The sequence below is a fragment of the Amblyomma mixtum genome, chromosome 4, assembly GCF_055824585.1.
Source record: "Amblyomma mixtum isolate Tamu chromosome 4, ASM5582458v1, whole genome shotgun sequence".
NCBI classification, from domain to species: Eukaryota; Metazoa; Arthropoda; class Arachnida; order Ixodida; family Ixodidae; genus Amblyomma; species Amblyomma mixtum.
In genome coordinates this window covers 123509384-123536974 of record NC_143015.1, presented here as the reverse complement: position 1 = coordinate 123536974, position 27591 = coordinate 123509384, and the positions used below count along the sequence as shown (strand labels likewise).

The following is a 27591-nucleotide window of genomic DNA, read 5'->3' as shown; positions in this document are numbered from 1 at the left end:
CTCTGGTACCTGCTCGAAAAAAAAAGAAACTATGCCGGCGCCAGTTCACTTCCGAAATTGGCCGATTTTAGCGAAACCTGTGCTCCATCTTTGACCTTTTCTATTAGCAAACAACTGCCCTGTTTTCAGTTAAGAAATACATTTATAAATTATTCAGCGGTTGTAGGCAAATACCACGTAGTGATCCATGTTCTCTAATGTTTAACACATCATATAAAAGAAGAAAACGCGCAGTTAAAATTAGGTGCCTATCCTTCTTTAACTAGCAGGCTGATTAACTAATATTTAATAGCTAATCTTCCCACTGCTACTGTTGAGAGGTTTGTAGCCCACCATAAGTAATAGTATTAATTTTTAGGTTTTCGAAAATGTCATTCTTAACGCTTGTGCAGCGCAAGAAAACGCCTACGAATGCGCGTCACACAGCGGCGCGCCTGTCGTGTGCTCTCTGCACGCTCAACGCCCCCACCCAGTCGCTCTGAAAAGAGCACGTGAATGTGGACAACGCATAGGAACGCGGCCGCCGCTTTCGCTCCAGAGCCAGTATAATAACTATGCTTATCAAGCAAAATGTCTTATAAACCTCTAGAGTGTCTGTGGCAGTTTTGTTCTCCCTCCATCTAATTAAAGAGACTAATATTCTAAAAGAGAGTTGTTCCACTGTCGTACAGTAACTGCGGTAACTACGACCCCAATCAACCAGTGTACATTCATCGGACGTCCGAAGTATGTCCTTTACTGGATTTACGGATATCCGTGGGAGATCCACCGACGTCCAACGGCTCTCGCACGGACCTCCGACGGACGTACAAATATAATTATTTAGACTGCCAACAGATATCCATCTCGGATATCCGCCGGCGGATCTTTTGAGGATATTTGCAGGTAATATGCATCACCATTATGAGGCAAGCCAGAACTACAACCACCAATCAGTGCACCTCGCAGGGCCACTGGGCTTATTAAAAGCCCGCAGAGTGTCTGAAATCGGACATACACCTTGCTGTATGTAATATGCATGAATCTGTAAAGCAATCGACCAAAATGGCAAAGCATATCAAAGTCGGGATGATTTTATTATGATATACATGCCGTCTTCAGTCTTCACGAGGAATTCATCAAGCTGTCCATACATATAGTCAACGCAGCAGGAAGGATACTGTACAGACCGTGATGAATTTGTAGCCAAGCCGGGGACGTCTTCTGCAGAAAAAAGTAAACACTAAGTTCAGAATATGTCATTAAAGCAAGCGAATTTGACAGACACCATTCAGTTCTATGCAGTAACTTCACCGTGCCATGTAAATTAGTCATCTGTAGCTCCGAAAGCATGTTTACATCTTGAACAACTAGTAAGTTGTAAGCAACAGAGGTGAGAATATTTCTTGCAATACAAGATATTTTGCTTTTCCAAAAAAACTGCAAAAACAAAGGCCCCACTGCTGAGCTTTGTACCAGTTCATGAAAAATGCGTTTACATTGCAAGACACCACAGCTACTCCCACAGGCAGTCACTTCCATACTGATGGTCAAAAAAATTCAAGTGTAAGAGTAGGGATCTTTACCACACCGTTGCAAGCTAGCTAATGACTTAGGTTGGGCACAAGGTACACTCATAGAGAATAGTTTGCTGGATGTCGATTTTCCGAAAATATTTATTTTTGCATTGCCTCGCCAGGCAGTCAGCTGAAATTTGTTCAATAAAATTGAGTATCCATGTCTCCTCATGATTCTAGGCTTTTGATTAAATTGCTCTGGCTAACAGCACAGAGAAAATATTTTACAAAGAACTCTCATCCCACAAATTTTTATCCATTACTGTACAAGTACACTGCAGTATAGCTAGATACCCTCCGCTGCACAGAGCAAACAGAGGGAAAGCGTCCATTATGTGACAGGGTCAAACTTGCAATGTAGTTCAAATTTACCTTAAGGTTGCTGCTATACGCTGCAGGTACTATATAGCTGCTAGCTTAGGTCAGTCACATCCACACTGTATGGACAAGAAAGTAAAGTATGAGAGAGCAACTTATACCGCACGTTGTCAACGATGCAGCGAAACACAATCTCTGTCGAAACTACAACGCCCACAGGGTTCTCTGATGAATCACGCATCAGGGCACTGACAGCATATTTGATGATCCACAGCTGCACAGGAGTAAGGAAGAGAGGTCTGGTCACAATCCAGGAACATGTGGCTCTAGGGGTGCCATATACGGTCCTGCTATCTGGTTCAGCATAGAGTCCTGTGGGCATAACATGTTTGGCAAAGTTATAAAAAGCACTGCAAGAGCTCATTGAACTCAGTGATTGGGAAGTGAACAATGTGTGACTGAAGCTCGCAAATTTAACACAACAGTTAAGCTGTCCTAAACAATAGTGCAAAGTACTGTGTAGTGGATGGTCGGAGACTTACATTTTGGCAAGCCTAATGAAAAAATTGATAAGCTGTGGAAGTATGCACAACTTTTATATGACATTTTCAACCTACCAGTGCTTTCCAAGGCTTTGCATAATTAATGTAGGCACCGGTAGCCGGTAGCCGGGCCACATCCACACTGCAAAGGCAACAGAAAAGTAAGAAAAACTCAGTCGCGAAGCAGACCGTCCTGGCAATATGCTTTTCGTGCGTTCTGTTTTATCGCAATTATGAACCTACGCGCAATTGCCTTAAGATTCACACCATGCAACTGCACAGCGTCTCAGCTTTCTTTTTCACAAACACGAGAAACACGTTTGCGGCAGCTAATGCATAGTGCTTGTAATTTCCACTCCGTGGCAAACAAGTTGCGCAACAGAGTACAACTGCGTTAATGCGCTTTACTCATCCCACAGCAACATCCTGAAAGTAATTTTCAAGCACAGTTACTTACCTCGCAAGTGGTAACACCATGGCAGCTTCTTTCATCCAAAGCAACAAAGCATATGTCTCGGCAAGGGGTCAGGTGCAATACCACACTGGAGCTTTTTCACGAGAGCTTCAGAGCTTCAGGAGTGCTGCAGGATAAAAGAGCGTTAATTATGAGCACTGGCGCCAGAAAGCCAAGCAATTAGTTTAATTCTAGTTCTTTTACGTCAACATCATAGTTGAGTGATCTTAATCAATCTGAATATTAAACTAGTTGGTGGTAGAAATGTGATTGTGGGAATTTTGTCATTTGCAAAATAGAATTTGTTTTAAAATTGTTGTGTCCCCTTATTGCTTTTGTGTGTGTGTTACCCCTGCAGTGCTCCGTCCTAACGACCACTTGCCCCTCGTCGCACCCCCCTCTTGTGTGTTACCAGTGCAGTGCTCCGTCCTAACGACCACTTGCCCCTCGTCGCACGCTGTCGCCAGATGCCCCCCATGGTGCGCCCCCGCATCCTCCTCCTGTTTTGGGAAGCCACTCCCTCCCGTGGACGCTTCTCCGCTCCCTCCTTTCTTCGGGCAGCCAGTTCGGCTCCTGCCTCGGTCGACGCTGGTCGCACCCTCATCAGCTTTAAATAAACAAAGTCTTAAAAGTACCGTGTGCGTCTTTCGCTGCATTGAACACAGCGACCGGACACGACAGTGGCGACGAGAAAGTGGATTCGACCCGCGCTACGCAACGCTATTGACAAGCCATGGCTACGCGGGGGTTTCCCAATCAGATACCAGAATTCAACGGCTCATCGTGGTCATCGTGGGTTGGACGCCTTCAGTTCTACTTTGAAGCTAACAACATCACAGACCCAGCCTTGAAGAGGGCCAACCTGCTGACGCTGTGCGGGGAGCAGACCTACGACACTGTCTGCGCCCTTATTCAGCCAAGCACACCAGCGGCAGTGTCTTACGACGACATCGCATCAGCACTGCAAAAGCACTACGACCCAAGGCCATCCGAGGTCTACAGCCGGGCTCGCTTCCAACGACGAGATCAACTGGGAGGAGAAACTGTGAGCGCCTACGTAGCCGCGCTCAAGAAGCTTGCTGCCGACTGCAATTTTGGAACGCTGTCGACAACAGCTACCGGGCAGGAGGGAGACGCAGCTTCTTCTGCTAACACCACCATGCTTCCCTTGGACGTGATGTTACGCGACAGATTTGTGTGCGGACTGAGTGACGAGTCACTGCAGCAGCGCCTGTTCGCTGAGAAGGACCTCACATTCAGCAAAGCTTACGACATCGCCGTTCGAGCGGGGAGCGCCGGTCACCAGCAGAGAGGGATTCGCCGGAACACCGAGCCGGTACACCAGACAAGCAACCAGGTGCGCAAGCCTTCTGTTGTTGTAAAATCGGTCAAAAAGGCACAACGCTGCTGGCGGTGTGACGACCAACACAACCCCCAGGGATGTCGATTCCAGTCAGCCACGTGTAATTTTTGCCACAAGCGAGGGCATATCGAAAGAGCATGCATTACGAAACGGAGACTTGCCAAGATAAAGTCACCTTCCCAGCCTAATCACAGCGTCAACGCCTCAGAGAATACGCCGCTATCTGATCTCCATGGAACAACATCAGCAACACCATCTGTGTTGTACGACCTGAACACCATGAATCTCGGCACGCGACCGAAGATTTTTACAGAAGTAAGCGTACATCACCAGCTGATTAAGTTCGAGGTGGACTCCGGCGCAGCCTGTACTCTGATCAGTGAGGACACGTTCCGAACTTCATGGCCATCTGACGCACCCGCCCTGCAACAAGACGACACGCACCTGCGAACGTGGTCAGGACAGAATCTGCCACTATTGGGCTCTGCCAACGTGCAGGTTAACTACAACGGCCAGACCCATACGCTACCTCCGCTTGTTGTGAAGGGCACAGGATCAAGCCTTCTAGGGAGAAATTGGTTTTCTCCACTAGGCGTGATGATATGCGGCATACACCAGACGCCGAGCCAGAACATGGTTGAGCAACTGCAAGAGAAATACGAAAGAGTATTCTCGGAAGAGATTCCAGGAAACGAAGGGCCCCCGGTCACACTGGAGTTGTTGGACAACGCGCAACCCAAATTTCTGAAGGCCAGGCCGGTGCCGTTTGCTCTCCGAGATTCAGTTGAAAAAGAGTTGGACAAACTGGAGCAGCAAGGTGTCATCGAGCCGACGCAGCATTCAGAATGGGCCACACCACTTGTCGTAGTTCGCAAGAAGAACGGAACCATACGCCTCTGCGGAGACTACCGGAGCACCGTCAATCTTGCGACTAAAGCGTCCTCTTACCCGCTACCGACACCTGAAGAAGTATTCAGTGTACTGCGTGGCGCAAGTGTCTTCAGCACATTGGACCTCACCCAGGCGTATCAGCAGCTGAAGGTGAGCGAATCAACTGCTGAATTATTGGCAATTAATACACTGAAAGGCTTGTACAAAGTCAAGCGACTGCCTTTTGGCGTAGCTGCAGCCCCGGCCATATTTCAAAAATTCATGGAGACAGTGCTTCAGGGCCTCCCAGGAGTTTGTGTCTACCTTGATGATGTCATCATCAGTGGCACTTCCACTGAAGAGCATGCAGTGCGCCTAGAGCTCGTTCTCGAAAGGCTAGCAAACGCAAATTTGGTTTGTTTTGGTTTATTGGGGTTTAACGTCCCAAAGCAACTGAGGCTATGAGGGACGCCGTAGTGAAGGGCTCCGGAAATTTCGACCACCTGGGGTTCTTTAACGTGCACTGACATCGCACAGCACACGGGCCTCTAGAATTTCGCCTTCATCGAAATTCAGCCGCCGCGGCCGGGAAAACGCAAATTTGCGCATAAGCAAAGCGAAATGCTGTTTTGCGGTGCCAGAGGTGCAATTTCTGGGACACAGAATTGATGCAGAAGGCATTCACCCTACCGAGGACAAAGTGCGAGCGATCACAGAAGCACGAGCTCCAACAAACAAGCAGGAGCTACAGGCTTTTCTCGGACTCTTGACGTTCTACGACCGGTTCTTGGAACAAAGAGCTACCGTGGCCAACGACTTATACCAACTCCTTCGGAAAGATGTGACATGGACATGGTCGCCACGCCATCAGCAGTCATTCGATGCCCTGAAAGACCTGATTCGAAGATGTACAGTCCTCCGCCACTACGACGAAAGGAAGCCTCTGCTTTTGGCTTGCGACGCATCACCGTACGGAGTCGGCGCGGTTCTATCGCAAACTGACGAGCAAGGAAGGGAAGCTCCCATCGCCTTCGCCTCACGTAAGTTGTCGCAAGCAGAACGCAACTACGCGCAACTTGACAAAGAAGGGCTAGCCATCGTCTACGCGGCGACACTTTTTCACCAGTACATTGCCGGCCGAAAGGCGACCTTTATAACCGATCACCGACCGCTATTGGGCATTCTGGGACCACAAAGGCCTATGCCACCAACTTTGTCTCCGCGAATGACACGTTGGTGCATCAAACTCTCAGCGTACGACTACGCTCTGGTCTACCGCAATGGGAGTAAACATCAAAACGCCGATGCGCTAAGCCGTCTGCCACTAGACGCAACTGTTCACGAACCATTTCCACCAGGAGACGTTCTGATGTTCGAAGCACTGCCAGAACCTCTGCTTACAGCAGGCACAGTTGCAGCATCTACGCAGAAGTGCGCAGCTCTCCGGCTAGTTTACACAGCTGTTCAACAAGGCAACGTGCACAAACTCAAAGGGGACAACTTCGACGCTTACCGCAGGCGAGCTACAGAGTTCAGCACCCATCGCGGCTGTATCATATTTGGGTCCCGAGTTGTGATTCCGAGAGAACTACGCGCACAAGCTATGTCTCTCATCCACGCCGGACATCGGGGCATCGTTGCAATGAAAAAGTGTGCCAGGAGCTGCATGTGGTGGCCTGGCATTGACAACGACATCGAAACAGTGGTGCGAGAATGCAAGCCTTGCCAGAGCAGCCGGAGCGCCCCGCCGAAAGCTCCTGTCCCAGAATGGGAAAAGCCAGACACACCCTGGCACACATTGCACATTGATTTTGCAGGACCAATTGAGGGCTGCACTTTTCTTGTGGTCGTAGACGCCTACACAAAGTGGCTTGAGATAAGGCAAATGGGACAGACGATTTCGGCAGCAGTCATTGACAACCTCCGATCACTATTTGCAACGTTCGGCCTGCCACGCAAGGTAGTATCGGACAACGGAACACCGTTTGTGTCTGCGGAGATCCTCAAGTTTTATCGCGACAATGGGATCTCATCAGTTACATCGGCCCCCTACCACCCAGCGACAAACGGACAAGCCGAGCGCTACGTAGCCGAGCTAAAACGCGCCCTTGAAAGAGATCAGACAGGCTCGCTGCAGCGCCGCCTTGTGCGCGTTCTCTTCAAGCAGCACACGACGGTTCAGAGCACAACAGGCGAGACCCCCTCGAAAATGATGTTCGAGCGTGAAATGCGAACCCAGCTCACAGCCATCCTCCCCGAGCCAAAGGCAGAGACGTTCCGGGAAGAAAAAGCAATTCCGCGCTGCGGCACGCTTAATGAGGGGCAGCGCGTCCTCGCCCGACAGTTTCTGAAAAAGCCACGCTGGGAGGAAGCTACAATTGTCAGACGCATAGGCCTGCGCTCTTGGCTCGTCAACATACATGGCACAGTAGCACGCCGACATCTCAACCAGCTGCGTAGATTTACGACGCCGTCTGAGAGCTGTCCGCCAGCGGAGAGAACACGTGCACCATCTTCCCACATAGCCTGGCACCTCTCCCCGGAAGAAGAGACTTCGCCCAGGACAGACCTAGGAGACACAGCGAACAACAGCCAGCCTACAAGTGTTTCTCCCCCGAGCGCACAAAGCCAGCGCGCCTCCACGCGTGAGCGCCGACCCCCTGCACGATACCAGGCAACTTTCTAAGGGGGAAGGAAGTGTTGTGTCCCCTTATTGCTTTTGTGTGTGTGTTACCCCTGCAGTGCTCCGTCCTAACGACCACTTGCCCCTCGTCGCACCCCCCTCTTGTGTGTTACCAGTGCAGTGCTCCGTCCTAACGACCACTTGCCCCTCGTCGCACGCTGTCGCCAGATGCCCCCCATGGTGCGCCCCCGCATCCTCCTCCTGTTTTGGGAAGCCACTCCCTCCCGTGGACGCTTCTCCGCTCCCTCCTTTCTTCGGGCGGCCAGTTCGGCTCCTGCCTCGGTCGACGCTGGTCGCACCCTCATCAGCTTTAAATAAACAAAGTCTTAAAAGTACCGTGTGCGTCTTTCGCTGCATTGAACACAGCGACCGGACACGACAAAAATGTTTGTCTGAGGGAAAGCAAAATATATATGCCATGTAAGCTCACATCCCAAGAGGGATGTTTACGGACACTCCTCGGACATCAGCCGGCAGATGTCCGCCAGCCATCCGATAACGGCCGATTCACACGACGGACCGTTCGCCCGCGGCCCGCGCACTACGTGTGCATACGTCAGCACATGTTGAGGGGCGCGCTGTCGGCCGCCATCCATCCATGCATCCAGCGCGCCTCTCAAAGTGCTGACGCATGCACACGTAGTGCGCGGGCCGCGGGCGAACGGTCCGTCGTGTGAATCGGCCTTAACGAACGTCCCTCGGACATACCCAGAATCTCCGATGCGTATATCCGAATATGGACATACGTAGGCATGCCCTACAGACATCCCAGCCTGGCACTGGAGATTCGGAACTTACTCGGACCTACCACGGATATCCGTGGTTGACTGGGACCGTACGGAAAATCTGGCTGAGTAACTGCGACCGTACGGAAAATCTAGCTGAGTAAGTAAGAGCAACGGCAGAACGCTACCGTACTGGCCGTTCAGCTGCCTGGCAGTGCTAAAACTCCCCAATCGCAGAAAGGGTACTTTCACTAAAAACGCAGCTGTTATTGTCTACAAAACACTAAAAGACGGAGTACTAGTGCCCGCCTCCACCAGGCGTTTTCGCGGATTTCGCTAGACAACTGTGGACATTAAGCCGTTTCGGATCCGGGGGCTAGGTTACATTGCCATTTACTTTTAATGGTGATCACGAGGTCCTTTTCGGTCTTGACCAAACGACTTTGAACTGAATTGGAGGAAATTTTTAAAATCCAGTTTTGTCGGCAAATGCGTGAAGGAAATGCGTCTTTTCCTGCCGAACAAACACCGACAGAGCCAGAAAGAGCAATATCGACTTCTGTTGAGAACAAAAATTGGACGGAGTTGCCCTCAATGTCATATAATCTCCTCTTTCTTGACTCTCACTCTGACTTTTCTCACACTCCTACCTCTTATCCCTGTGATGTCATCGTGCACCGGAGGATGGGAGAGCCCTTCAGTATTGCATATTGGTTCCTTGCCTTGCATGCGGCAACAGAAAATACCTCCTTTGGCGTCAATTTTTTGTCAGTAACCTTTCGTGCTCAAGAACCAAGCTGTAAGCAAAAGTACATTCCAGTTGAATTGTTAGTAGGGACTTATCGCTAAAGAAAACGTTAATCCGTTAAGCCAATCAAGGCTTGTTAAAGCTAAACTACATGCCGCGCTACCTACCGTTTGAAATGCAGAACGTTCGCGATTTTCCCAACCTTTTCGATAAACGTTTTGTTCTTTTGAGGACAGATGGCGCGGTGTGCCTCACTAAATCGATGTGAAGAGTGCGTTTCAAAGGCCAAGACTACTGGTCTATCATCATCAGCAGCAAATAAAATATTTTCTTTCTCCCTGTCTTTGTGCCACCACCGTATTTACAGAAATTGTGAAAGGTTGAATGAGCACAAAATAGAAAACGCGACAATAGACGGAAATTGTTATGCACATGCCTCAAACCAGTCAGCAGCTTATACCTGTCACCACCAGCAATGCATACATGTTTTTGAAAGCAAAATACTTTTCATTGGGAGACCAAATAATATGGAAAATCATAGAAAACAAACCCGAAACAACCACCGCTCGCGCTTGCATGCTGCTGTTGCGTGCGCTTAAGAACGAAGAAGACGCTGTCCAGTCTAGAGATTAGTGAGCGATTTTTGTGCCCTTTTGACAATCACGCGCACAGCACGATTCATATCAATGAAGATATCGCGCTGTGTTAAATATTTTGTCAAAGACAAAATCTAAACCACTGCATGGTTTTTGTGTCACTACCTACTTATCTGCTTCAGCGATATGCAGTCGCACTGCCTGTGGTACCTCCATGCGTTTTCCGGCGCATGCGCAGTTTCCAAACCGCGACGCCTGATGCTTTGGTGGTGTTGGACGACGTCGGGTCCGGAGAGATGTGTTCGCCATGGTTTTTCTGCGCTGTACCGTAATCTGGAAGCTGGTTCGTCGAAATTGCGCCGCAGCAGAGCACTTCATGAGCTTCGCATGTAAATGAAATTGACCCGACGAGGCCGTGAGGCTTGACAACATCACCAGCCGTCGACTACCAAGTGCCGAGGTGAGAAGCAGAACTGGTGCAGTTAGGTTTAAAGCTGCGACCCGTCCTCGGTCGCATATTTCGGAGCGCAGACCTGTAAAAGTTCGTTCATTCGACGTGCAAAGGGGATTTAAATGCAGCGTGGTATAAACGGTTCCGGTCAAGCGCTTGGGGTGAGCCGTAGTCGCTGTCCAACTGTCGCTGGCACGGGAAACAAGCAATCGGTGGTCTGCTGTTGACACTTGCGCCGATACAGCGTGTGTCATCGCATGTCCGACGACTCTGTGCCGCTCCCTAAGTGAGATAACGCTTCTAAATAAGGCGATATTGCCACGCTCAGGCTCCTGTGTCAGCCTTACACGCGTCGACCCTAGCGCGGTGCCGCAGTGATCGCGACGCTAATTGAATATTTTAGCCCGACGTCGATTGAGCGGCGGGGCTCCGACCTTGAGTGCGACGGGGACCGTGAGCCCGCTCGGCGCGTTTTCCGCCTGCCCCTAGCGACGGCTGTCATCGTCGCCGCAGGTGAGGAGAGGCTGCGTGTGTTTTGTTTTGCGTTGACTAATAACCTCGCGGCCACCAGCCAAGTTTGTGCTGCCGCCGAGTGTGTTTGTGCCGCAAGTTGCAGACCCTTCGGATGTGTGCCGGTACCGCCCCCTCCCCAAAGCTATACACGTCAACTTCAGTCGCTCACTTGACGCCGGCTTCGGGGGAAGAATGGATGGCATAACGAAGTCGTGCCCACATATTTAGACCGTGTCCGCACGACGTGTGTCCGCGCTTGGATGTCTTCGCATGGCCTCCAATTCTTTTTGTCTTTCTACTTTCCCCCTCTCCAGGAGCTCGTCGTCGAGACGAGTTCCTTGCATGATTTCACACGCTTCGTCCGCAATCGCCCCGGAAAGGAAGCCCGGCGCGTATTGCTGCGACCTGTTGTAGCTGGATTTGAAACATGCTGCGGCGGCGGCCTTTCCTCCGCTTAATTCGAGCTCGTCGTCGCTTAAAATAGCGGCCGCGCGGCGTTGGAGCGGTTCTGTGCCGATAATAAATACCCCCCTTCCATTCCACTTGTCTTGCCTTGAGCTACCGCGTGCACTGCGTCCATTTCAGGGCTCCTCCGCGCTTGCTTGGGAGCTTGCACGCGAGCACAGCGGTGCGGGAGTAGCAGGCGCCTATTTATGCAACACTGCGGTCAACGGCCTGTCCGTGATAAACAAGCCCTTTCCAAGAATGAATGCATGTGGTTGTCTTGGTAGCGCCGGCATCCTGCAGACAGGAGCATTTGTGTTCGTGTGTCCCAGGGGTATGATACAACAAGTTCATGGTACATTTGTTCGCTCTTTGTATTTTTTCACTGCTTACTATCATGTAGTACACACCTTTCTTCTGTCTCAAAAACACAAAACTTTATGTGTGTAGATATCATTGCCTTTTGTGAGCTCAGCAGTGTACTAATACACCAGCCTTTCATTTGCTGTTGGCAGCCTTGACGCCATAGGAAGCATAAGAGGGTTGTCACGCAGCTTCCATCCTCTTCGTTCGATGACGTTCTACGTCACACCTGCGGTAACTCAGGACGTTCTACGTCCGCCGCTTATGAACGTGGGTGGCGCTGATGAACACTCTCAATGTTAGGTTACTTGTAAACATAAATACCCCCGAAAGCAGAAGATTTGACAGCCGTCGCCGTAGCTCAGAGGTAGAGCACCGGACGCGTAATTCGGAGGTCGTGGGTTCGGATCCCACCGGCGGCATATGGTTGTTTTTTCTTCTGCTTTTCTAATCAATTAGCTTTAAGCGATAACATATTCAGTAGTATTCTTAATTGATCAACACCACAAAATAAATAAATAAGTTAAAAAAAAACAATCCCCTGTGCCTCTTGGTTTCTGTGGCTGTTGGCTTCTGTCATATTTGCTGTTGGTGTTAGTCATGGTAGTGCTTATACACTCATTTGATAATGGCCCTATAGAAGAACTCTGAGAATGCTTTCATATCCACTAATGAGGTGTTGCCTGTTGAATGTAGCCTGGAACAGCAGCTGAACTGACGCCTTGGTTTTTTCACTTGCACTTTGCATGCCGCATTTCAACTCGAACGGGTAGCAGGCTTGGGAACGTATGTACGTACAACTGTTCATGCTGAGTATTGTTAGTGCCACTGGGCTGCTACTAAAGACACACCTGTATAACTGCATCACACTTGTGTTTCGTTTGCAAGGCCTGTCACATTGTGTCAGCAGGTTTGTCACTATTGTTTCTGCCTACGTGCTTGCTGTTATGCATGTTTGTGACGTATGCACTGACGTAATTCGTCTTGACAGGCACAGGCGCTTGACAGGCTGCAAACGTGTAGTAATTCATTTAGGAGCATTCTACACCTTCCAGCCTTGTGGTGAGGTGCTCTTGTTCGAGGTTCTCTTTGCTGCTTGTAGACCATGATGCAAACACTGCTGTATAATGCTCTGCCTTCAAAGGGGCTGCGAAACACTGCTTGGGGGGATACCGGCTATACTTCAGGTGGGTTCTTTATGTCACACAGATGCTGACTTAAAAAGAATTACAGGAATCGATGCACAGGAACGGGAGTTATTCAATGAAGAAATTTCAAAATACAAGCAAACAAAACGCTGCTCTCTACTTGATTTTGGCGGGGCTTCCCACTCCTATTTCGCTCTCCCGATGACGGCACCTGGCGCAACCAATCAAAACAGCCTGCCAGAGCACGTCGCGGAAGTTTGCACTCCACGGTTGCCTGCTCTCTGTAACTCGCTCTTGCTGAGACTGGCAGCGTCATTTCCATGCCAGAGCCCCTGGTGGTGTATTTTTATTTTACTTGCTTTGCTGCAGGGCTTTTATCTATGACAAAAAAGTTGTTTTTGTTCATCTTATATAAAACGCAGACACGCGACAAAATGTGTGTCTATTTATTCACACAATTTGCAGTATATTTACTGTTTGTACAATCATCAAGCTCGCGCCAGGTGATGTCATATCCGCTGCTGAAACCCGCCACTGTGTGGGGACACCATCGGAGCCATGCATTTGTTCTTGGGAGGACATTAAAATATTAAAAAACGGAATATATGCGGTATTACCGACGCTAATAGCACCATTGTAACTTACTGTATGCGACCAACAGGCAAAACAGTCAACTGAGATTGTGTTTCTGGGCCCCTTTAAGACTCAGTCAGTGGGCATAGCCATCAAAGACCAAAAAACCATGTCATGATAACACCCTACACATGCCCTGTTCAAGAAATCTAACCTCATTATCTGTTAAAGCAATGGAAGGGTCACTGACACATTCTTCCCCAGCGGTGAGAAGATATTAGCATTAATATTTTAATATTTTTAGCATGGTTGTGCGAGTAGATCGAAACTAAAAGTTTGTTGTTCTGTGCTGCAAGAACTGGCATTCATTACCGCATCACTTGGTAACTGAATGTGGATTTGTACCAACTTGTTTCAAGCTGCAGTTTGCAATCTGATACTTCAGTACAGCTAGCTGACCTGAGAAGAATGGTGTCTGAAACATTAGACATCTTTCTGCATTCCTAGTAGCATGATAGCATTGTTTTTCTTGTAAACATTGATGCAGCCCATGTCTGGAAAGTATCCATATCCATATCATATCAGTTATGGCTCCTTCAAGATATGAAGTGTGCTTCAGTTTTATCTGTGGACTAGTGGATGTAGTGTCAGCCTGGCTGGCTCTTATCCAAAGCACATGTGTGCGCGATATCTAGGCTAGCTCTGCCAGGAAAGTCACTGAGCAGCACTTAGAGCTTGGAAATGCTTGAATTTTCGCTTGGTATGTCATGAGACTAAAGCATATTTTTTATACTGATGTATTAAATAATGGTTAAAGCCAAGCCATCTTACTTAGTGTCTGTTTTATTATCAATTCGCTGAGTGGCGGTTTTAAGGCATTGTGTCTAAAAACTGAACGTGGTTTTCATAGCCAAGTAAGGCAGTGCTACTTTGAGGTGAGTTGGAGATGTCACATTGTCAAGTTGCTTGCTTCTTTCTGACTTCGTTTTGTTTTAGAGCAGTGTGGGACGCTGTGCTTGTTGAATGTACTTGTGGTCCCGATTACATTTAATAGCATATGTTATTTGTAAGTACAATGACATAGCAGCGTGGAGTGTGTATATGACGACACATAAACAACCAACACTTAGGAAAGTTTAATTTTGCTGTTAGTATGCTGTGGTAGCCTTGACGTCTTTCTCGAGGCAACTTTTAAAAGTCCTTAGTGCTGTCTGAATGCTGTATGCCATTTCGTTGAACTATGCAACCACTTTCATAAAATATGTGCGGTGTAACACCGTCTTTCTTGCCACATTGGTGAAATGCGGTGCTCGTTTGTGTACACATTGCTCACGTGTTGTGCTGCCATCCCAGGTTGGGAAACTGAACCGTATCGAGGCAGAGTTTGAGAAAAAATTTCAATCGCATGGCACTGCAAAACAGAACCATGAGAAATACGTTTAAATTGCGTAGTGAGCACTCTTTTGGCTGATGGTGGACTCCTGGTTAGAAATGCTGCTCTGTGATGTTGCAGTGCAGGTGGTCGGGGAAAAAAAGAAGGCAAAGATCGAAGCTTTAATTATTAGGTAGACATGGTCTCAATTTTGAGAAGCTTTTGAGCACAAACTCAGTGTGAGCCATGTGACAGTGAACCTGGAGAATCTGTCCCTCAACTAGGCTATCATAGTTGGGTTGAAGGGTTCAAGTAGCTGAGGCAAACCACTAGCCTGTGGAGTGCGGGTTGACACTTCAATCTGTTAGGTCACTGAAAAGCGTAGCTTTGAAAGCATTACTTGGAATAGCCATATAAATGGCAGTAAAAGAAGAGACATCTAGGCTAATTGGTTCGGTGACATAATGAATAAACAGCGCTAATGATGAGGACGAAGAGTAAACAGGACGAGCGCTGACTCGCAACTAACGTTTGAGGAAAACACAGAATATATCCAAGCCAAGCCACACCAAAACCACACATTCATCAAAAACCAAAAAAACCATGTCATGATAACGTCCCAGACATGCCCTGTTCAAGAAATCTGACTTCATTATCTGTTAAAGCAATGGAAGAGTCACTTACACATTCTTCTCCTAATCTCTTGATATGTTTGGCCTCAATGATAACTGTCTGTGATAGAAAAGGATGGCAGCCTTTACACCCCTTACAGTGCTGAACCAGATTTGACCCCCCACCAATCTCTAGTGACCCTAACACCAGAGATCACTAGAGATTGGTAGGGGGTCAAATCAGTCTCCCAAGTTCCACCAGGAAATCATTGAAGCCAAACATATCATGAGATTAGGGGAAGAATGTGTCAGTGACCCTTCCATTGCACTAACAGATAAGGAGGTTAGATTTCTTGACTTGATTTCTTGGAGGTTATCATGACTTGGTTTTTTGGTCTTTGATGACTGTGTGGTTTTGGTGCTGCTTGGCTTGGATATATTCTGTGTTTTCCTCAATAAACGTTAGTTGCGAGTCAGCGCCCGTCCTGTTTACTCTTCGTCGTCTTTAGTGCTGTTTATTCGTTAAATGACAGTGTATATGGGAGTTGTTTTCAAGATTTTTGTGATCTGAGTTTGGTTGCCCACATCCTACAAGGATTTGGGAAAATTTTATCGCTGTCCTGGTCATTTTGGATGATGTCTGCTTTTTAGAAGAGGCAATAAACCTGGGCAGTCTTGGAGGAAAGCAAAACTAATGAGAATGAATAAGTTTTGATTTAGGGGGAAATTAATGCTTTTGAGAAATAGTCTATTGCATCAGGTACAGACAAAACTTGTTGCCTTTGTTTTCCAGCGCTAGTCTGCTGCGAATTGAGGTCGTTGTTTGCAGATTCTTGTGGTATACCAATGTCGTCGGATAGAACACAAATTTTTTCACTAAGTGCTGGCTGGTGCTACACTGATAACTGTGGAGTGTGTGTTCCCTATGCCTGCTATTGGCATAGATGCTGATTGGCATTTTTCCTTCTTCTAACGTGTTTCGCAGCATGAGCAGCAGCAGCACCACGTTGGCGCCGTCGAGCACGACGGCGGCCGGCATGGTGAGCTCGTCGTCGGTGCTTCCGGCAGTGCTGGCCAACGTGACGGCTGAGAACGCCAGCCAGGTGTTGGAGGACCTGCCGCCCACCTTCCTGCAGACGACAGGGGCTCAAGCCCTGTCAGGGGCCTTCGTCTGGACCGCCCTGATCATCACCTGCCACCAGGTTGGGGGCAACAGAAGCAGCTGATATTGCAACATTCTGTCACCTGTCAGTTGCACAGACGGCCTTTGCTGTGGCATGTAATAGATCTGCAACTGTCAGTGTCAACTTAAAGGGGCTGCGAAACACTGCTTGGGGGGATACCGGCTATACTTCAGGTGGGTTCTTTATGTCACACAGATGCTGACTTAAAAATAATTACAGGAATCGATGCACAGGAACGGGAGTTACTATTCAGTGAAGAAATTTCAAAATACAAGCAAACAAAACGCTGCTCTCTACTTGATTTTGGCGGGGCTTCCCACTCCTATTTCGCTCTCCCGATGATGGCACCTGGCGCAACCAATCAAAACAGCCTGCCAGAGCACGTCGCGCAAGTTTGCACTCCACGGTTGCCTGCTCTCTGTAACTCGTTCTTGCTGAGACTGGCAGCGTCATTTCCATGCCAGAGCCCCTGATGGTGTATTTTTTATTTTACTTGCTTTGCAGGGCTTTTATCTAAGACAAACAAGTTGTTTTTGTTGATCTAATATAAAACGCAGACAGGTGGCAAAATGTTTCTCTATTTATTCACACAATTTGCAGTATATTTACTGTTTGTACAATCATCAAGCTCACGCCAGGTGGTGTCATATCCGCTGCTGAAACCCGCCACTGTGTGGGGACACCATCAGAGCCATGAATTTATTTTTGGGAGGACATTGAAATATTAAACAACGGAATGTATGCGGCATTACCGACGGCAATAGAACCATTGTAACTTACTGTATGCGATCAACAGGCAAGATAGTCAACTAAGATAGTGTTTCTGGGCCCCTTCAAAACCCTAAGGCATGCCTCAGCTCTTCTAATGCTGCATTGTTCCATTCATTCACTCTTCGTCACTTATTTTAGGCTTTAAAGAAAAGCCTATTATTCTTCATATGCCCAAGTCATAGAACCAGCTTACTCGTTAGCTGGGAAATTAGTGCTGGCTTGCTGGGGTGAAGTATTTGGTGCGACGTGCACATGTTCCAAATCATTGTGCCTTCCATCATTCCTGAATCCTTAGCATTTTTGTGTCCTCATAGAGAGCAGGTGTTTTCATCCATCTGTTCACTTTGGAAGCAGGCTGAGGCATGTCTGCACTGACGTTTGTAAGAGTATTTCTGGCCTTTTTTTTTAATTTTTGTTTCTAAATTACCATTTCACAATATTTCAGTTGGGCAGGCAATCTGGAAAGGACACCTGAAGTGGTAGTTACCTGCAACATCATATATATATATATATATATATATATATATATATATATAAACGATCTCCCACAGTATGTATCGTGCCAAATTCGAATGTTCGCTGACGACTGCGTAATTTACCGCCAAGTAACAAACATAACTGACCAAGAAGCTCTCCAGCAGGACCTTAACCAAAGTGAACAGTGGTGCGCAGATTGGCTTATGACCCTCAACCCTAGCAAATGCAAGCTTCTTTCCATCACCCGTCGCAAAAAGAGTCATGCGTTCCAATTCAAAATCGCTAACGAGTCCGTAGAATCTGTATCATCTTTCAAATACTTAGGCGTCACATTATCTAATGACCTAACATGGAATGCGCATGTTGCTAACATGATATCATCTGCTAACAAAACTCTGGGATTTCTTAAACGTCACCTTCGCCTCACCTCACATCACGTGAAATTGCTTGGCTGCAAGTCACTCATTAGACCTAAACTCGAATATGCATCCGTCATATGGGACCCGCATCATATTAACCTCGTAAACGATCTAGATGCCGTTCAAAACCGTGCTACAAGGTTCATTCATTCTTCTTACTCCTACGACGTCAGTGTTTCAGCCCTAAAAACCAAATCAGCACTATCGCCTCTTTCCGTTCGTCTTCGCATAGCCACGCTATCACTGTACCACAAGTTTTTTTACTCATCACTTAACCGTGCCCCTTACATCACGCCAGCATCATACATTTCTCACCGCACCAGTCACACACTTCAAGTTTTTCGCCCATGTGCCCGAACTGTTACTTTTTCACCCTCCTCCTTCCCACGTGCAGCTAAAGATTGGAACGGCCTTCCCCAGCATATCGTTGACATCACCTGTCCTTCATCATTTGCTAGCAATCTAAACAACATTTTTTGGTCACAAATACCTTGTACCTTTTCTGCTCATCCCACCCCTTATGTAATACCCCGCGGGGGGTCTTTAAGGTAATAAAATGAAATGAAACTGTGCTGCCATAACTATGTTCGGTCACATTGTCATTCCCGCTGTTTCACATGCAGATCTACCAACACCTGCGGTTCTACACGTTGCCGACGGAGCAGCGCTGGATTGTACGGATACTGTTCATAGTCCCCATCTACGCGTTCGACTCCTGGCTTAGTCTGCTCTTCTTCCGGGAAAACTACTACATCTACTTCAACAGTGTCCGCGACTGGTACGAAGGTGAGCTAAGACTGCATCAGTTTAGTTCCTCCCTTCTTAGAGCTGGCCTCGAGAGCGGCTATCTTAGCCACATATGGTGGCTTTGGCAATTAAGGCTGTCGTCTAGCTGTCGTGCTTGGCTAGGAAGCCATGCATGATGTGTAGGGAAGGCACCGAACTTCCCTTTGCCTAGTCGCGTTCAAAAGGCCAGCAAGCTTTTGGCTGGGGATACAGAGAGTGATGCCCGTGTATTGCATCAAAGAAATGGACGTGATAAAGTGCTTGAAAAAGACTCATGGAGACACCTAGCTACCTTATGTGTTAGCAGTGTGGTAGCATTAACAGCTGTTGACGCTTTTAAAGAAAGTGCCGTCACTTCTGGTCTGGTGATGTCGCATCCCTCCATCCAATGAGTGAATTCTATGACCAATGCATTTTGTTCCCTAATGAGGATTTAAATGCTACCGCGTTAAGAATTGAAGGGTATCAATATGATTGACACGGAGGAAATGAAAGAGCAGTCTTCTCCACCTTCTTTTTCCTTTGCGTGCATGTAGTATGCGATGCCAGTGCACGTTAAAGAACCTTAGGTGGTCGAAATTATCTGGTGCCCTCCACTACAGTGTCCCTCATAGCATGATGAGACATTAACTGCCTTAAACCAAACCAACCATCTTCCTTTGTGCTATCACTCTGTTGCAGCGTGGAGAACGAACTGTGTCACTAGGACCACTACAGCTACTTGTAACTTCACTAAGCCACTTTCACAAGAACCCAATTGCTATCACGTGTCACTGAGCTGACCTTACCAATTTGCTGTCACTGATGTTCTATCAGAGCTGATGTTTCATTAAATCCTGTGTTTCATCAGAGCTGGTGTTTCATCAGAGCTGGTGTTTCATCAGAGCTGGTGTTTCATTAGAGGTGGTGTTTCATTATGGCTGGTGTTTCATTATGGCTGGTGTTTCATTATGGCCGGTGTTCCATTATGGCTGGTGTTCCATTATGGCTGGTGTTCCATTATGGCTGGTGTTCCATTATGGCTGGTGTTCCATTATGGCTGGTGTTCCATTATGGCTGGTGTTTCATTATGGCTGGTGCTTCATTATGGCTGCTGTTCCGTTATGGCTGCTGTTCCGTTATGGCTGCTGTTCCATTATAGCTGGTGTGTCATTATAGCTAGTGATTCTAGCCGGTGTCATAGCAGGTGGTGGATAGAGAGCAGGAACTCCCTCTAAGCGCCACAAATGCTGGCGCTAGTCAGTTTCTCTATCATGACCATCCTAATGCCCTTACATTAAAAAACGTTTATCATGAAGTCTGTACGTTATGTACCTATTTGTTACCACTGATAGCTTGAGTGTTCTGTGTCCATTTCATCTTTCATGTGTGCTCTTGGCTGTTTGAAAACTTGTATCCTCTCCTGTTCCAGCGTTTGTGATCTACAACTTCTTGAGCCTCTGTTACGAGTACCTCGGAGGCGAGAGCAACATTATGTCCGAGATCCGGGGCAAGCCAATCCAGTGAGTGGGGGTTTTCTTCTTGGATGGATGCCTTGCACCTGCTTGCTTCTGTCTGCCTTGTGCTATGTTTTACATGGGGCCTCATTTCAGAAGTCTAATGGCTGCTGCGATTAAGTTCAGGTTATTAATTTCGTGCGTTTTGCTTTGATTAGTGAGAAACGGAAGGTTCTGAACATTCAAATTTGAAGCTTGTCGTAAGGAGCGTATTTGTATGCAACATTTGTCTTAAGTACTCGAGGACAGCCTTGCTCGAAACTGAATTTGCTTTTTTTCCTTTAACTTGAAGAAAATACTGCCGTCCGCAATTTAATGCAATGTAATGAGGTTTCGAAAACAGTGACGTAGTGCATTATTGGAATGTGGTTCAGGGAATGCTCTCTGTGAAGAAAATCTTAGAATATCTGGTTTGCATGTAATTAATTGCATTCAAATGTTGCCTCAAATATTAGTTTCCACTTGACAGTAGGAAGCCTCCGGAGCGTATTTACCCGAACCTGTCTGATTGGCCAATACATGGATTGTACCGTGTACTGTGCGATGTCAGCGCACGTTAAAGAACCCCAGGGGGTCGAAATTTCCGGAGCCCTTCACAAACGGCGTCCCTCATAGCCTGAGTTGCTTTGGGACGTTAAACCCGCATAAACCAGAGACCAATACATGGATTGTGTGTGTTTATGTTGTGTGATAAGGTTTAGCACCTGTCGCTGAGCGCCGCCGCGGTGGCTCAGTGGTTATGGTGCTCGGCTGCTGACCCGAAAGGCGCGGGTTCGATCCCGGCCACAGTGGTCAAATTTCTTTGGAGGAGAAATTCTAGAGGCCCGTGTACTGTGCGATGTCAGTACACGTTTAAGAACCCCAGGCGGTCGAAATTTCCGGAGCCCTCCACTACGGCGTCTCTCATAGCCTTAGTCGCTTTGGGACGTTCAACCCCACAAAACCAAACCAAACCTATCGCTGAGCAGTGTGGAACTAAGCTTTGTCAGTAGCAGATATGCAAGCAGAAATTGGTGCAGCCTTGCCTTGGAGTTTTGTCAACGCTTTCATCTCAGTTAGCACTCTTGCTGTGATTGCCTTCTAAAAGGACCAACAACTGAATTTTAAACTCCCATACTTTTTCGCCACAACTGAAAGTTTAATCTTCAATGTGGCCGATTCCACAGTAACTTTGTTAGAAATTTTGTAGAATATTGTTATGGAAATGCTGTAGTCAACGGCCATGCTTGTTTATATGTACGTATATATCAATGCTGGAAGCCATGATAAGTGACCAATACACATAGGGATTGCACGCTGACAACCTTGAAATTTGCATGGTCCATGTCTCCACACAGTAATCAGGTAGCTATAGTGCAGCGTAACGTCCATTTGTACTTTTGTTTTGCGCACACATCTGTTACAGCACACTGAGGTTATTATCATTGACTACAGGTTCAGTGAACTGTAGTTACTGTTCAACTATCAAATACAGAACACCTGGTGCCATCTAGTAACAACTCTGAGCCTTTCAACTCTGTGATGCAGAGTGCGTGCCACTTCTTAGAGCAAAACTTTTTTCGCATCGAAGGACACATTGGAAAAAATGTAAACCGTATTAATATATAAGCAGCACTTTTGAAGGGAACATTTACTGTGCATTTAAATCAATATTATTGAATAGTAGTCACGTAATGCCTCACTGTAATGCCTTGACAAAGGCGCTGTGAGTAATAAATAAATGATGCGATGCACCAACAGTAACAAACTTCGGACTGCAGAATGTCGCTGCAGCTTATTTTACGTGATTTTCAGTGCCAAATTAAGTTTAAAAATCCTCTTTTTTTTTTTTCCACAGTATCCTGGGTCTGTCAGTATGGAGCAAGTTCCCTATATTTTTTTTCGTAAACTCGTGACACGTTTTGGTCGGTTGTCGGTCCCTTTAAGGGGGTATGAGGAGATCGAAGCCAACTTTTCTATTTTTCAAATTAGAGTGATCAAATTTGGCAGACTGGCTTAAAACAGCGTCAAACAATCAGATATAAAGTTTCACGACAGCTTCAGTAGGTTCCCTTTTATCATTGTTTATATGGTGTCCCCATGTTGCTTGCTTGTGGAAAGCCTAGCATGACAAAAAAAACAGGCTACAGGTCTGTAAATCCTTTTAATATTTACTAAGAAGTGTGGTGTAAGTCAAGGCTCTTATTTTTTTTTTTAATTTCTCTGTTTTTTTTTTTAAAGGACACAATGTGCACCTTCTTTTATGTTTAGAAGGTGTCATGCTCTAATTACCGTGTAATAAAAACATGTGAGCCTAAATGGTAAATCTGAGACTGTCTTGACGCAGACCACATTTCAGTGATCACAACAAAACAAACGGGGTAAAAAATCCATGCACCCATTGCTGTGCTACGCTTTCCACGAGCAAGGTATTAAGCTCAAGACAAACTTAAGAGAAAACAAGCCCGAAAGTTCTAAGCTAGCACACACTGTCTATGTGCAGATGCCGACAAATATACTTATTTGGAGCGCTTAAAGTTCATTTTTGGGTGAAATATTTCAGTTCAACATAGAAACAGTGTTGGAGATGCCAAAAAGTATACTTTTAAAAAATCTACTTTTTTCGTAATTTTTGTGATCTGATCCCCACATCCCCCCTTAAACAGCTGGTGGCACTGTGGTCATTTCTTCTCTGCTGTGACAGCCCTGCTTGCTTCCGTTTCCTTTTGCAGGCAAAGCTTCTGGTACGGCACGTGCTGCCTCTCTGGAAAGACGTACACCATTGGTTTTCTCCGGTTCTGCAAACAGGTGGGCATCCATTTGTACTTTACTAGTACTAATAAAAGCAGTTGCATCACAAAAAGATCTGTGGTATACTGTGGGGAGCTGAGAGATCCGTAAATGGAACACTCCTCTCAGACCTTCGTGCAGAGGCGCTTATACCCCTGTTACACGGGCGTTTTCAACGGCAGTTCAGTTGACCGTCAGTTGAACTGAACAGCAGTTAGCAGTGTTATACCCCTGTCACACGGGCATTTCGAAGGCCCTCGAATCGATAGTCTATCAACTCGAAGGCGATCGAGCGCTGCTAAAGGGCCAGTTTGAATGGCCATCGAGTCAATAGTCTATCGAGTCGACGGAGCAGCCCGGAACTCTATCGAGATTTCGAGGGCCTTTGAGCGTTGCCCAAGGTTGCTAGCATTGCTTCGAAAGACAAAAAACATGGCGGCGCCCTTCAAAGCCGGACCCCTTGCTTCGGACTGAATTCTCGTTGTTGCTGCCTTTTTCTGTCCATTCACTGGTCATAAATGGGGCACCGGTCTTTCGCTTCGTTTCATCTTGCCTACAAGAAAACGTATAAGTGATAAATTTGCTTTATTTTTTATTTAGAGTGACGATTCTGCCGCTATTAGGCCTAAGAGAGTCGGTTTGTTGACAGTAATGGTTCCCGTTTTGACAACCAGATGGCGCCACTAGAGGCTGAGTTTATTTTTGCGTCTCTACTAGCATACGCTGAACTAAATGTGGGAATGCACCTGCGTTTAGCGTACGTGAGCGTGCATACGTTCGTGGTATGTGGACAGCATAAATTTATGCTCTTTTCTCACTGTATCTGTGTACGCCGCGAGCGGCGACGTGGTGCGCACAGCGAGAAGCAGCAGCGGCGTGGCAGTTCCAACTCGCCCGGGTGTCAACAGATGAGAACAGGCCCTAGTTTTTGCGGCGAGCGAATCCGCGTCGCTTGCCGGATTTTTGAACAAGTGTGAACGCGCCTTATGACTGCAAAAAAGTGTATTTCAACATTTAGTTAAGTTTCGTCAATATATTTTTGTTATTTGCACGAAACCGAACATAGCGATTGTGGCGCCACACGAGCTTGGCGTAAGACGCGAGAACGATTTCAATGGCCATTGAGATTTGCCATGTAGCAGCTCCACAACTCCCTCGAGTTCGATGGCGATCGAAAATCTCGATCGCCCTCGACTCGATGGCCATTGAAACTGGCCGTGTGGCAGGGGCATTCAGATCTCAACGGCAGTTGAGCTCGACTGAGATCAGCGGTCCCAGTTGAACGGCCAACTGACAAGATGGCGTCCAACGGATAAAAAAAATTCCCGTAATGGATTGTCTTGGCTCAGTGTACTGCAGCATGCGCAAACTAAGCATGCAGAAAACTATAGAAAACACTCCAAATAAGACTGGAGACGCATTAAACACAGGTAGGCATAGCGCGTGCGTCGAGCAGTCGAAGTGAGAAAACACAAAAACGACGACGACCAGCGAACCGACCCACGTCGGATAGTCTTGGCTATGAACCGACCACCTCACGCAAATTTCTACCCAAAAGCAAAAAAATACACAAAATTTGTCGTTATAGGAAAGAGTACGTACAAGACAATCATTCACTACACACGCAAAAAAAATGTGTACGCTGTCTTTCTTTATTTTCACTTCGCTCTAGATGCGACGTCACGTGGTTAGAGTGCTGAACTGAACGCGAAGTGCTCGTGTAACAGCAAGCGAATCCAGTTGAGTTCAACGACAGTTGAAGTACTCAGCTGAGGGTTAACTGAACTGCCGTTGCAAACGCCAATGTAACACGGGTATTAGCCTCACGGGGGAGGTTCTTAGACTGGTGCTGTGAAGGTGAAGATTGCGCAAACATGGGACGATCCACAACAAAGAGACACAGAGACACACACAAGCACACGAACAGCTGGTTTTTAGAGCGCAGCTCTTTGGCGTCCGTTCCTGGGTTTCGCGTCGTCGTCGGCGTCGGCCTCGTAACCAGCTCCGCCCCCCTTTCATCCCCCCAGCGCTATCGGCGTCAGCGGCATCAGTCAGTCGCTGCTATCTCTTCCCTCCTCCCTTTATCGTGTAGTCCGCTTGCTGCGCGCGCTTCTGCCCCCATCGTTTGCCGCTGGGTGTACACGCCGCCCCCCTCCCCCCTCTTCCTGCGAGTCTCCGGTTGTCAAAGCGCCGGCTTGAACTTAATTCCTTTCTTCGCTCCTCCTCCAATGCAACCCCTGTGCGGTGGCAATCAGAGAGCCAGATCGGTGGCGGCGGATCTGTACATGTGCACCGCCCGAGCCGAAATTGCGAATACGTGTGAAAAATAAAAAAAAATTCTGTGATAGCGCATACATGTGTTGCTCGATTTCTTTGCCTCAATCTATCGAAAAGGTGAAACAGCTTATTTGGTGCGCTCAAATTTCGCATTAGGAAGTAACGTAATCGTCGGTAATTTTTTTTTTCTTCCTGAGAACGCATACTTATACACCTGACCACGCATGCTCAAACGCTAGCTTTGACCACAATAGTCATGCCAAGAGCTGTTAACGCAGACGCGAACGCAAACCTTCACCTTCACAGCAACATGTACTAACTAGGCCCAACCGAAGTTTTATTGAAGTTCTTAGACTGGGCCCCTTCGAGTGCTTTTTGGGGTTCCCCGAGTAGTACCTAGATATATCCGCGCATGCCTCAACTTGCACCTTTCCATTCTTACCTGCTTTATTTTGAGACTAATCATACTGGAACCGGTTACGTAGCAGGCTTTTTCATTTGGCATCCAGTCATTATTACTGGAATTTAGACATCTTTTTAGGTGCCATACATCTGCACACCCATTTCTACATGCATGGCACAATTGGGGATGAATTGCAGTGCGTGTTTGCATTGTAACTGTGGTTTGACCACTGTTCTTTGGTCTTGTTAATATGACCCATTTTCTTCTGGCTTCAGTTGCGTGCAAAAGACTCCTCAGCTGAACTTGAGGCCATTCAATTTACGTCTTTTCTTTTTTTTTTTTCCTTTTCCCCCCAGGCAACTCTGCAGTTCTGTGCAGTGAAACCTCTCATGTCTGTGATTACGCTGATTCTGCAGCCCTTTGGGAAGTACTCCGATGGAGACTGGAGGTGAGGTGTTCTGAGTGGACACTGTTCAAAAATCAAACTTTTGAACTCCAGAGAGTCTGAAATACCGGTCATGAAAAGGTACAAGTGCGTGACGGTTCCTCAGCCAGGTCTGAATTATTGGTGTCTGAAAAATCTGTCTGCTATTGTAAGCCGGTATCAGATTGTTTGTGAGAGGCTGAAGGCTTCTCTAGAGACCATTCTGGTTGAAATGGACCTCTCTTGGTAGGTAAAGGCATCAGTGTTAGTTTTGACTCTTTAAAAACAGGTCAACTAAAGCCATATATCACTGCGTAAGTTCCAAAAACCTACAAGATAAGGCAGATGAATGATTCTCAGCCGTTTTTTTGCACTGAAATCACCTAAAATTGCCAGTAGCTTTGTTCGGCTGCTTTCTAGTGCACTCAGTGCTAGGTCAAGCCCATTTATTTCAGTTTTGGTACCCACACATGCCACTCCGCAAGTCATTGCCTGAAATTTTCAATAAGGTGAACACTAAAAGGTGTTGCATGGTTTTAACACGTTGCTCACTTGCAGATGACCTTTCGTGCATTGCTGAAGTGGGAAGAGATGTTGGGATTAAATGAAGCAGTGTGCAATAGACTTTTGATAATTCAAACTACTCGAAGCAAGCTGAGAATTTTTGGAAGTCTGCAAAGTTCGAATTAACTGGAGATATTTCAAGCGCCTAATGTTGGTGTAATTAAAGATGCAGTGAAGAGGAATCTGAACTCGTCTTTTTGCCGCGGGAACTCAATCTACACGTTCCGAGCATTCTTGGAAACTTCGATTTATTGCCCTGTGTGGCTGATTTCCCTAATTAAATCGAATTAACGTCCGGCTCCCGTCTCTTTTTTTTAATTCTCCCCCGTTCGGTGGGTGGAGTCGACCAACGCGCGGAGTGCCTTTCACCCAGTCCCGTGGCGGCTTGCCGCTCTGCCACCGGCGGAGTAATGTGTAGTAATCCGTAGAAGCAAATAGTCTGCGCGTATTTTTATTTCCGCGGGCTTATTTTGCGGCTATGTTATCTGCGAATGAAACTATTTTTTCACGGAAACCTAAAAAACAAAATAAAGCGAAAGCAAAGCCTCCACGGAGCTGGCTGAAAGGCACTCCACGTGTTTGTTGACTCCGCCCACCGTACGGGGGAGAATTCAAAAAGTAAAGGCGGGAGCCGGACGTTAATTCGATTTAATTAGGGAAATCGGCCACACAGGGCAATAAGTCGAAGTTT

The 27591-nt window shown here is 47.1% G+C and overlaps 1 protein-coding gene across 1 annotated transcript in view; it reads left to right on the top strand.

Annotated features, from left to right (window-relative positions):
• The first annotated feature begins 10108 nt into the window (after positions 1-10108).
• The window catches only part of Tmep (Transmembrane endosomal protein), a 36315-nt gene continuing 18832 nt past the window's right edge, over positions 10109-27591 (top strand). The window contains exons 1-6 of the mRNA XM_089587941.1: positions 10109-10315; positions 16316-16532; positions 18805-18967; positions 20379-20469; positions 23175-23250; positions 26269-26360. Coding sequence (XP_089444067.1) covers positions 16317-16532; positions 18805-18967; positions 20379-20469; positions 23175-23250; positions 26269-26360 — 638 coding nt within the window. The 5' untranslated portion in view covers positions 10109-10315; position 16316. The remainder of the gene's footprint in view (positions 10316-16315; positions 16533-18804; positions 18968-20378; positions 20470-23174; positions 23251-26268; positions 26361-27591) is intronic.